The sequence below is a fragment of the Narcine bancroftii genome, chromosome 4, assembly GCF_036971445.1.
Source record: "Narcine bancroftii isolate sNarBan1 chromosome 4, sNarBan1.hap1, whole genome shotgun sequence".
Classification (NCBI taxonomy): domain Eukaryota; kingdom Metazoa; phylum Chordata; class Chondrichthyes; order Torpediniformes; family Narcinidae; genus Narcine; species Narcine bancroftii.
In genome coordinates this window covers 173,525,647-173,538,475 of record NC_091472.1, presented here as the reverse complement: position 1 = coordinate 173,538,475, position 12,829 = coordinate 173,525,647, and the positions used below count along the sequence as shown (strand labels likewise).

General features: G+C 33.9%; 2 protein-coding genes across 10 annotated transcripts in view; one reads left to right on the top strand and one right to left on the bottom strand.

Moving 5' to 3' along the window:
* The window catches only part of patz1 (POZ/BTB and AT hook containing zinc finger 1), a 749,193-nt gene that overhangs the window by 677,202 nt on the left and 59,162 nt on the right, over nucleotides 1–12,829 (top strand). The gene's annotated exons all lie outside the window — the stretch shown is intronic.
* Nucleotides 1–12,829, bottom strand: part of LOC138760235 (ATP-dependent RNA helicase DDX51-like) — a 48,956-nt gene that overhangs the window by 33,905 nt on the left and 2,222 nt on the right. Inside the window, exon 3 of the mRNA XM_069930568.1 lies at nucleotides 9,164–9,306. Coding sequence (XP_069786669.1) covers nucleotides 9,164–9,306 — 143 coding nt within the window. The remainder of the gene's footprint in view (nucleotides 1–9,163; nucleotides 9,307–12,829) is intronic.

Genomic DNA, 12,829 nt, shown 5'->3' with positions numbered 1-12,829 from the left:
CGAGCTAATGAAAATGTCTTAGTTGGTGGTGATTTTAATTGTGTTCTGGACCCTTTATTGGACAGAAATCCAAAAAGTATAAGGAAATCAAAGATGGCAACACAAATTAATGTGTTAATGAAAGATTTAAATTTGGTGGATATTTGGAGAAAAGTTGATCCTACAGAGAAAGATTTATCTTTTTACTCTTCACAACATGATTCGTTTTCTAGAATTGATTTATTTTTGGTATCAACACATTTACAAGGTAGAGTATTACGAGCTGAATATAAAAGTAGAGTTATATCAGATCATTCATTATTACTTTTTTCTTGTGAAAGTTCGGAGGTAGTACGTCTATCGTTTAGATTGAGATTTAATGCAAAATTTTTGAAAAAACCAGAGCTTATTACTTTTGTTAAAGAGCATATCTCTTTATTTTGACTGAGAATGTTAATTCTTTGGATAGTCAGGTTGTAATATGGAACACTTTAAAAGCTTATTTGAGGGGGAAGATTATTAGTTATTCTACGAAAGTTAAGAAACATATATGGCAGAAAGTTTAGTCAGAAAATAAGATTGCTGAGTTAGAGAAAGATTTTCAGAAAGGTGTAACAGAAGATAAAAAAAGCTGCATTAGCGAGGTTGATATTACATTATAATACTTTACAAACTTATCAGTTTGAGCGCTTAATTAATCGATCTAAACAACGTTATTATGAGTTGGGGGAAAGAGCTAATAAGGTACTTGCTTGGCAACTGAAAGCTGAACAGACATCTCGGACTATTAATGCTGTTAAGAAGAATTCAAAAGAAAAGCCAGATTGGACTAGATTAGAATTAGATAAAATAGGGGAAAAGATACCTGAACACATATTATATAAATGGGATGAAAATTTGGTACAACATAGAAGTTCTCCAGTATTACATCATCTACTCAATATTTGGAAGAAGGTTCATGTAGAAAGAAATAAAACAAATTATCAATTACCAAAACTAATATTGACGCAAAATAAGTTACTCCCTTTTACAATAGATAACCTTTCCTTTAGAGAATGGGAGAAAAAAGGGATCAAAAGAATAGAAAATTGTTTTTCAGGAAATAGATTATTATCCTTTGAACAAATGAAAGATAAATACAATATAACTCAAGATACAGTGCTGGCATATTACCAATTGAGATCCTACTTGAAGGATAAATTAGGAAGCAGTATGAGTTTACCAGAGGGAAGTAACTTTGAATATGTGATTACAGATACAATGATAATCAAAAGATTTATAACAAATATGTATATTAAACTGCAAGAAAAGGAGAATGAAGAAACAAATGGTAAAACTAAACAAAAATGGGAACAAGATTTAAATATAAAGATAAAAAAGGAAACATGGGAGAAGTTATATTCTGGAACGATGAGAAATACAATAAATACGAGGTTACGTATGATACAATATAACTGGATACACAGGCTATACATTACACCTCAAAAGTTAAATAAATGGGACCCAACAGTATCTGATAGATGTTTTCGATGTAAAAAAGAAATGGGAACAACAATTCATGCAATCTGGACATGTGAGAAAGTAGAAAAATTTTGGGAAGATCTAAACCAAATATTAAATAAAATTACAGAAAACAATATACCAAAGAATCCAGAGATCTTCCTCCTAAGTAACATAAAAAACAAAGAATTTGGAATTGATTTGGATGATGCACAAAAAAGATTTGTTAAGATAGCTCTAGCCGTACCAAAAAAATGTATTATGTCAACCTGGAAATCGGAAGATAATTTGAAAATACAACAATGGTATATAGAAATGAATAAATGTATTCCATTAGAAAAAAATAACATATAGTTTAAGAAATAATATTGAAATATTTGAACAAATATGGGAGCCTTACATGAAACACAATAGCGAAAACCTACCGGGGACATTCACTACCTAAATTAACGAAAGGAGAAGGAAATGAAAAGAATTGACTCAGTGGAATTTCTTGTTTATTTTTATTGAATGACAACATTGTTTGACTGGTTTAATGTATCCTAGATTTTGTACTTTAAATGGACGGGAGGGGGGAGGTAGGGAGGGTGGGATGGGAGGAGGGAGGGGGGGTAGAAAATGGCATTGTATATATTTGAAAAGGAAAAAGTATGTAACATGGTTAATGTTGTTTATGGTGTGAAAAATAAAAAAATTTTTTAAAAAAGAATTCAAAAGTTACATAAACCTCAGGAAATTAATGACCAGTTTTATTCATTTTATCTAAAATGATATACTTCTGAGGGGAAACAGGATAATGGTTCTATTGACTCTTACTTATCTAAATTAAAGTTATCAGTATTAGATGGAAATGATGTTCAGGAATTGGAATCTCCATTTACGGATTTTGAAATTAAGGAAACTATTCAAGAAATGCCTAATGGAAAGTCCCCAGGGGATTATGGATTTTATGACGATTTCTCTAATGTATTTGGAGAAGTGTTGAATCAAGTTAGTGAAGGTCAGAAGTTACCAGAATCATGTTCAAGTCCTTTAATAACTGTTATTCCAAAAAAAGTGATGCATTAAAAGTGTCTTCATATAGACCTATTTCTTTATTAAATGTAGATTATAAAATTATAGCAAAAGTATTAGCTAATAGACTTGCTAAATATTTACCCAAATTGGTACATATTGATCAAACAGATTTTATTAAGAATAGAAATGCATCAGACAATATATTTCAATTAATTACTTTGGTCAATGCATATTGAAAGCAACCTAACCATTAGATGCAGAAAAAGCTTTTGATAGGGTTGAATGGGATTTTTTATTTAAAGTGTTAGAGAAATTTAAATTTGGCCTTTTTTTATTGGTTGGGTTAAAGCTTTATATACAAACCCAATTGCCAGGGTGGTGACAAATGGACAGATTTCTTTACCATTTAAATTGACTCGTTCAACTCAACAGAGCTGCCCATTGTCACCAGCCTTATTTGCGTTGGTTATTGAACCGTTAGCTCAGGCTATTAGACAAAATGAAGAAATTAGAGGGATGTGGGTTAAGAATGAAGAATATAAAATTAACTTATTTGCGGACGATGTGTTGGTATACTTGACTGAACCGGAATGATCGTTGAAACAATTACAAGAGTGTTTGCTGAAATTTGGAGAATTATCGGGATATAAAGTTAATTGGAATAAAAGTAAATTTTTACCAGTTGGAGTGGGAGATTATTCTGAATTTAAAACTATTACAAAATTAAGGAGGACAAGTAAAATTGTGTTTATGGATACTAATTATCAATCATTATATCAATTAAATTATGTACCTATAATAAGACAGATTAAAGCAGATTTGATTAAATGGAAAGATCTTCCATTAACTTTGATTGGTTGGGTTAATTGTATTAAAATGAATATTTTTCCTCGAATTCAATATTTTTTTCAGTCAATACCTTGTTTACTTTCTAAGGGTTTTGTTCAAGATTTGAATAAAGCAGTGCAAGAGGTTTTATGGAAAGGTAAATTAGCTCGAGTGGCATTGCACAGACTTACATGGAAGTATGCATTAAGTGGATTACAGTTACCACATTTTCAAAATTATTATGAAGCAGCCCAGTTGAAGTTTGTTAGTAGATTGGAGATGGTGTCTATTTCTATGGTTGATATACATGAATTTATATTTCTTTGGAATTTGATTTTATTACAGCAATGATATGCCGATATTGAAACATTTGTTAAAGATTTGGATTTAAAAAAAACAGGGTGTTAGGGTCAAAAGATAAATTATCAATTTTAACTCCATTGTATAATAATCAGCTTATTCCTTTTTCAATGTTTAATAATCATTTAAAGATTTGGGATTCTAAAGGTATAAAGACAATACAAGATAGTTTTGAAGAGGGGTAATTTCTTTCTTTTAATCAAATGAGAGAAAGATTTGATATACCTGAAAATTCTTTGTTTGCGCATTATCAACTTAGAGCTTTGATAAAAGATAATTATGGTAGAGAGATGATTTTACCTACTTTGTCGAGATTTGAATCTTTGATTTCCTCTATACCGAAAAAGGGTTATACTTCAGTTATGTATAATTTGTTACAAGGTAGTATGGATAAATCAGATTGGGAGAAATCTAAATTTAAATGGGAGAGTGATTTAGTATTTATTTTTTTCTGAAGATGATTGGGCGACTATGTGTCAGGACAATGTAATTAAATTGACTAATGTAGGATATGGAATGGTTAATTATAATTTTTTACATCAATTATATTTGACCCCAGAAAAGCTAAAAAAAAAAATGGGTTTAGTAATTCGGATTCTTGTTTTAGATGTGGCTCATGTATTGGAACTTTTCTACATGCCGTTTGAACTTGTGTTAAAGTTCAATCATTTTGCAAGGAATTAAAGTAGTTTTGGAAAAATTATGTAATTTTATATTACCATTAGATCCAACTATTTTTTTGTTGGGAAATTTGTATTCGTTAAGGGGAATGGGATTGGACAAAATTCAAATTGCTTTTGTACGTTTGGTGTTATCAGTAGCACGTAAATGTGTTGCTAGTACTTGGAAAGATGATACTGAGATTAATATATCACGTTGGCTCAATGAATTGAAAGTATGTATTGTCATGGAAAAAATTACTTATAATTTACATGATAATTATTCTTCTTTTGTTATTAAGTGGTCTCTGTATTTGAAATATATGTATTTAGATATATTTTGAAATGTTATTAACATTTATAATATTTTCTTTTTATATATAAATATAATCTTTTTTTTGCTCCCCTTAAGGGAGTTGGCTGAAGGGGTGGGAGAGTGGGGGTGGGTGTTAATACCTTTGTAAAATTTTTTTTGATTATTTTTATACTGTATGTTACGTTTTTTTCTATCTTTAAATAAAATTTGAAAAAAAATACGGTAAGATTTCAGGCTATAAAGTAAATTGGGATGAAAGTGATGCCCCTTAGACAAGGCGATTATACTCGTTGCTGAATAAATACTCAATTTAAATAGCAAAAGAAGCGATTAACAATAATTTAAATAATTTACAAGTTGAATTATTTATCATTGCTTAAAAAAGTTGAAGATTTTTAAAAATGGACTACTTTGCCAATAACATTAGTAGGCAGGGTAAATTGTATCAAGATGAATATATTTCCGCAGATACAATAGCTTTTTTCAAAATATATTGTTACCACGAAAGTTCTTTCAAGAATTAAATAAACATATATGAAAATTTATTTGGAAAGGTAAAATGTCAAGTGTATTGATAGGAATATTAACATGGAAATACAAAGAATTATTAACAGATGGCTCAATTGAGACTTCTTATTTCTTTATTTGAGGGATCAGGAAAACCGACATAGCTCAAAATAGAGATGGGTAAAATAGGAGAGAAATCAGTGGAGGAATTAATTTACAAATGGGATTCAAAGTTAATAACTGGTGTGAAGGAGGTACCTGTGCTTTAGCATTTGATTACTATTTGGAACAAGATAAATAATGAAATTGGTACAAAAGGAAGTATATCACCTAAAACACCTTTGATTCAAAATAACCTTAGACCTTGTACTAAAGATAATCAATTTTTAAATATTTGGTTCCACAAAGGTATTAAAAATGTAGAAGATTGTTATGAACAAGGTCAACTGGTGTCATTTCAACAGTTTAGAAATAAATATGGAATTTTTCGAAGTATACTTTTTTTTGCCATCTTCAACTAAGAGGATATTTGCAGGAAAATATTGATTCAACAATGTACTTACCACCTTGTAGTGAGTTGGAGGTTCTTATCAGGAGAGGTTATACTAAGAAATTTATTTCTGCAATGTTTATTTTACTACAAGCAAGCACTATTAAAAAGGGAATTCATAATTTTAACAGTAATGGGAGGTTGATTTAAATATTACAATTGATAAGAAAAGATGGGTAGATCTCAGTCACAGTTGTATGACAAATATTTTAAATGTTAGATACAGTTTAGTTCAATATAATTAATTACATCAATTATAGTTAACACTGCAAAAATTGCACAAAATGAAGTCAGATTTATCAGATAAATGTTTTAGATGTGGTGAAGAAATAGGTACATTTTTGCCCTCTACTTGGTCATGTTCTAAAGTTAGAACCTTTTGGGCAGATTTAGGAAAGTTTTTAGAACAGATTATTAGTGTTGTTTTTCCACAAAAATCCAGATTTATTTTTGTTGGGGAATATAGATGGAACAAGACCTAAATTAAAACTATCATTTTATCAAGTGAAATTTATCAAAATAGCTTTAGGGCTGGCAAGGAAGTGTATTGCAGTGGCTTGAAAATCAGATGGACATTTAGGTATGGAGAGATTGCATTTGGAAATTCAAAGTTGTATACCTTTGGAGAAAAGAACATATAATTTGAGAAATAAATATTCAACTTTTGTACAAATTTGGAGCCCATATATGAAAAGTTTAGGGATAACTAGGTAAAAGTGTACTTCCAGCCTCTTAAGACTAATCATAATCTTCTTCCCTAAAGTCATTTTATATAAATACTGTAAGATCTCAGTGTGTGAGCTAATCCTTTCTGCAATCCAGACCAATATTATTTTCTCTTTATCCTTCTTTTGTCTTTATATAATTATTTTACAGAACTACATATTTATTATCATTACAACTTTTATAGTAGAGGGGTAAGAGGGAGGGTAGGGTAGGTAAGGGAGAGGAGTTTAATACCATGTAATCATTGCAATTTTAAATTTAACTAACTCATGACTCTGTATAATATATAATTACATGGATGGAAACTTTTAAATAAAATATAAAGAAACATTGGTTTTGTGGGAGAAGCCAGAGAGTGGTACTGGAGGCTTCTGGCTAGTGATGTGCCTTGTGCATCGGTGCTGGGACAATCATTGTTTGTAACTATGTCAATAATCTCATCTGTGGTAAATTGGATCAGCAAGTTTGCAGATGACAAAGATTGGAGGTATGGGTGAGGAAGGCTTTCAAAGTTTGCCGCTGGACCTGGACCAGCTGGAAAAATGGTATGAAAAATGCCAGATGGAATTTAACATGGACAAATGTGAGGTGTTGCACTTTGGGAGTACTAACCAAGGTGGGACACACATGGTAAATGCTGGGGCACCAGGGAGTGCAGCAGAACAGAGGGATCTGGGTATATAGTTATATAATTCCCAGAAAGTGGAGTCACAGATAGATGGGATTGTTAAGAGAGCTTTTGGCATGTTGGCCTTCATAACTCAAAGTATTGAGTACAGGAATTGGGGTGGTACAGGAAGTTGTACAAGACATTAGTGAGGCCAAATTTGGAGTACTATGAGTCAACTAACTAATGGAAAGATATAAATGAGATTGAAAGAGTGCATAAAAGATTTATAGGGACGTTGCCAGGACTTGAGGAATTGAGTTACAAGGAAAGATTAAACAGGTTAGGACTTTATTCCCTGGGGCGTAGAAGAATGAGGGGAGAAATGATAGAGCTATACAAAATTATGATGGGTAAAGATAAAGTAAATGCAAGCAGGCTTTTTCCACTGAGGTTGGGTGAGTCAAGAACAAGAAGGCTTGGTTATGGAAAGAATATCTTTTTCTATACAAGATAAGATGTCTTTTTCTGAGTTAAAGTCGACCCCATTTATTGATTATATACAATTTAAATAAGTTTGAATTAATCATTTTTTTTCTTTAAAAAAACTTTTTTTAATTATATATTTTTTCTATATATATGTTTTCTTTTTTTTAGTTTTTTTATTATTAGTTGGTTTTTTTTTTCATAAGTTCTTTTTGTTTTTGTTTTTTCATATATATTCTTATATAATAAAATTTTTTTGGATTAATAATTAATACTTAATTAATTTTTTAAAATATATATATCGATCTTTTTTTTAAAGATTTTTTAAAAATTATACTAATAGTATTAATTCTTCACTCTTTATCGTGGGGGTGGGGAGGGGGGGGGTTTAGGGGTTAAAAATAGGTTTTTTTTAGTCTTAGTTTTTAGTTGTTAGGGGGAGATGCCGAGATTGGTATTGTATTAACTATGTTACTTTGTACTTGTATTACTTTATTTTGTATTTTTTCTGTACGTGAATTACTTACTTTCTTTATATGTTAAAATTAATAAATAAAGTTTCGGGAAAAAAAAAGAACAAGAAGGCATGGGTTAAGGATGTAAGTTGAAATGTTTAAAGAGAACATTGGGAGTTTCAGTGTTGTAGTGTTCTAGGGCTCTGAGAGTGTGTTGGCTGGGATGGGGTAAGTCTTTTAATATACTGGCTGATTTTCCAAGGCAGAAGCTATCTCCGTTATTATCCAGGCACACGTGGACATCAGGTACCAAATAAAAAATTGCATGTGATGCCTCTGACAATCAAACAGTCCAAAACTAAATGTTTTTTAAATCTTATGAACAACAATCTTAAACACACTGGTGCCTCTAATTTCTAAGAAGATGAAAGCAGTCTGGCACTTTCCTCCATTTTCTTCTACAAGGGCACTAATTATAGGATACTTATTAGAGGTATCATACCATGGTGTGGGAGTGACTGCTCAAGATCGGAAGAAGTTGCAGAAAGTAATAAATGCAGCTCGGAATATCACACAAACTTCCCTCCCTTCCAGACTCTACGTATACCTCCCACTGCCGAGGAAAGGCAGACAACATAATGAAGGACCCAACCCACTCCGGACATACTCTCCTATCCCTCTTCCCATCAAGGAGAAAGTCTAAGAGTGTGAAATTGCACACCAATGGGGTTAAAGACCATTTCTTCAATACTGCCATCAGGCACCTAAATGAATCTCATTACAATGCTCTGATGCTGGACTTGCTTTGTAGTATATGTTCTTCTACAATATATAGGTCTCTGAATGTATCATTAACCTGTTAATGGAAGAATCATGGAAGAATGATGATCATGGAAGAATCTTCACCTTCTTAGTGTACCAGGTATAATGTGACAATTTTAAACAATGGAAATAGCTGAGGAAATTAAGGAAAGGTGGTTTTATGAACTAATCAGCAGTTTTGGTTGTGCTTCCATCGGACTTGTCAGCCACAATCGAGCCTGCAGCTGACGTGGACTTTTACCCCCTCCATAAATCTTCGTCCGCGAAGCCAAGCCAAAGAAAGAAGAAGAATAAGAGGAGGAAAAGAGCTGAAATTATCAAGAAATGTCTGCCAGCAGAGTGGGGTCTTACCAGGTATCGGAGATGCTGCAGACTGAATCCTTCTGTTTTGGTAATATGATCAACGAGACGTCCTGGAGTTGAAATGACAATATCCGCCAAGCTGCGGTAACCCAGAATCCTGCAGCGACGAAAGTGGGAAAAACAGCAGTAAGCTCATAACTGAAAACATTGCAACTTCAATCATATACTGATGCATGTTCAGCCGAAAGAAGGAGTGATAAATGTCATTAAAATCCAATCATCTTCAAAACAAAATCAGAGTAAACTGTTGAGCAATGAAAATTAGGTTTATATCCGTTTACAGAGGTGTATTGTTATCCACCTAGCTCCTCTTGCTCTACATTGGAGAAAGTACCTCCAAATTCAGAGCTTCCAGAGGTAATAAAGATCTATGCTTAATTCACCTTCCTTAACTAAATGTTGCATTAAGAATTTTATCCTTTTTTTAATTGCAACGTAACTAGCTTTCCATAACATCTTGCAACTCTTATACTGCCTCTGTTCTGCTCAGATTTTGTCCAAAATTCAGTTTTGAAAAGGCTGAAATTTCTTCCAATGGGGCGGTCCCTTTGCCCCTTGTCACAAACTCAGTAGCCAAGGTTACTTTGAAGGGCTCAGGCCTGAAACATTGGTTAACCACCTATGGACGCTGCGAGATCTGCTGAGTTCCTCCAGCATTTGCATTTTTACTACAATCAGAGCATCTGCAGATTTTCGTGTTTCACTCTCAGTAGCCAGGTTCACTAATTAATTCTCTTCCCCATCAATGTTGCAGGGTGAAATTGATTCAAAGCCTTAATCTTCTTCTTCTGTTCCCTTATCCTTTGTACCTCTGCATTCATAACATTGCCCACCTTCACCTCTAACTCAGCAAAGCTCTTTGCACTCTACCCGAGTCATCTCTGATCTCCTTTTCTGGTGCTCTCTGTCACTCTCTCCTTCATTACTCACTGTATATCTCAGCACTTCAAACCTCTGCTGCCTGCCCTACCCCAAATCAATCCAAGCAGAACCTGCTGACCTACACCAGTCAACCCCAAAATTTCAATGTTGACTCTGTATCTTTTAACAATTTACCCCCATCTTTCCCATATCCTTCCATCTAATTAGAATAGTGCACACCTAATGCTTTGATCATGTCGTACCCATCAATCTTCATGCCATGCACCAACCATTCTGTGGATTATCTTCCTTAAACCTGCCGCCTCTCCCTCTTTCACAACATGTTTAGTGATTGCTGCTAATATTTCTGCTGATGGGTTTAACTTGTAAATTATTGGAATCACGGAGTCGCACAGCATGGAAACATGCCCTTCAGTCCAACATGCCCACGATGACCACCCACACGAGTCCCACCTGTCTGCATTTGGTATCATATCTGTCCAATTTTTTATTAAATATTGCAACACCTGCCTCAACCACCTCCTTTGGCAGCCCATTCCATACACCCATCACCTTCTGCATAAAAAAAAGTTACTACTGGGGTTCCTGTTAAATCTCCCCCCTCACCTTAAACCAACGTCCTCTGGTTACTGATCCCCCTACACAGGGCAAAATACTCTCTGTATTCACCCGACCTATTTCTCATGATTTTGTAACCCTCTATGAGATTATTCCTCATCCTCCTGCACTCCAAGGAATAAAGGCCTAGCCTGCTCAACCTATCCCTTTTGATCATCGCCACCACTACCCCCCCCCCCGCCCCCACCATTCCCTGAGTCCTGCCAATATCCTTGTAAATCTTCTCTGCATTTAATACTTCAATGAAACATTAAAGTTTTTTCCTATGGTAGAAGTGCTATATAAATGCAAGTTACATTTTCACTTTACATTTCCCACCCCATTCGACTGAGGAAGATGGAAGTCTCCAAACTGGAGCAAATGTGTATGGTAATCTACCAAAATATATAGTGACAATTAAATGTGTATCATTAATTCAAACATGGATAATTGCTGCATCATTCTATTTTTAGATATGGAATCTCAAACATAATCAGTTTCTTTTTCAAAAAAAATGTCTGTTGTGTTAAGATGTGTGTTTTGTGAATTGTGCCTGGAGTTCCAATTTGATATGAAAGATTAAAGTATTCCAAACTTTCAATGTCATGAACCAATTTGAACTCCCAATCTTAAACTAGGTAATGTGGGAAAAGACCTCAGGGAAATGGGGTGAAGTAAAACATAATTCTGAAATCAATGAAGAGCAGAGCCATTCTGAAAACTTGTGCTTTAGGCATCTTGGGTTCTTTTAAAATAAAGCAAAATATACAAACAAGAATATAAAACAAGAGTATAAAAATATACAAAAGAGAAAGAAATGGGGAAGATGTGAAAAAAGCAAAATAGCAAAACAACAGGTTAGGGTGTATGGCCCAAATAAGAACAAAGAGCCCAAACAGCATAAAGAACAAAATGAATAAATTACAAGCTTAGAGAGTGCAACACAATATTGATACACATCTGCAAGAGGGTCAGGACCAGTAACTAGTCAGTAATGAATCCTTTATATTGGAAAACTACACATTTTACTCACAATTTGTGCAAGGTGACCTAAAAATGCAACATTTCTAGACCAGATATCAAAAATATAATATTTTTTTCATTAATCAATCAGATATGGGGATTACTGACAAGGCCAGCAGTTATTGCCCATTTCTAACTGATTTTAGAAAGTGATGCTTCTTTCTTAAATGACTGCAGCATTTATGTTACTGGTAACCCACAGTGTTTATTGTTTCAATATACAGCCCAGTAATAGGTCCTTTTGGCCCACAAGCTTGTGCTGCCCAATTTACACCTGATTGACCAACAACCCCCAGTACGATTTGAACAACGTGAGGTAACTGGAGCCACAGGGGAAAACTGATGCACACGGGGAGAACGTACAAGCTCCTTGCAGACAACATGGGATTCGAACCCCAATCCCAACAGCTAGCACTGTAACAGTGTTGTGCTAACCGCTACATCAACCATGCCATTATATGAGATGAAGCTCCAGGATTAAGACCACACAACAGAGATGCACTCACAGAATTGTTGGTGATTCTCAAGATTTTTCTGCTCCATGAGCACTAGTGATGTCAAGGACATTGTACCTTATGCTGGTTCATTCACCAACACAACCAAAACTGATTATGGTCACTGATGGGTAAAGAACTTTGTTGTGGTTGGAGTTTGCTGCCGAGTTGAATGACAATGACATAATTACACAGAGATTTGTTGCACATGAAATGTTTTGGAATCTCAGAAACAAGGGATAAATGACGTAAAAATAATTCACTTTGGTTCTTTTCTGTGGTTTATGCTTACTGCCATAATTATCTTTTTCCTGTTCTGGTTAAGTCCCCAACCCTATTACAATTCCCAAGTAAATTACACTCTAGACAGGCATGTATTCTGTGGCCCCACATTAATGTAAATGATCACGTTAGAAGGTGGAGTTGGGGCAGTTAATATATCTCTCTCTGATTCCGTCTCATGTTCTGTATAAACTCAGTGATCACACAGGTTTGAATGGTGGGAAGGTTGAACTAACTAATGAGAATTAACTGAAAGGATGGAAGGTCAATGAAGAACATGAGGACCAGACGTCATGTAGGTTATTCTATCCAATTGTAAAACACCGTCTGACTCACACAGATCATTCAAACCACAAGGCCTTGCAATTGGGTTGAT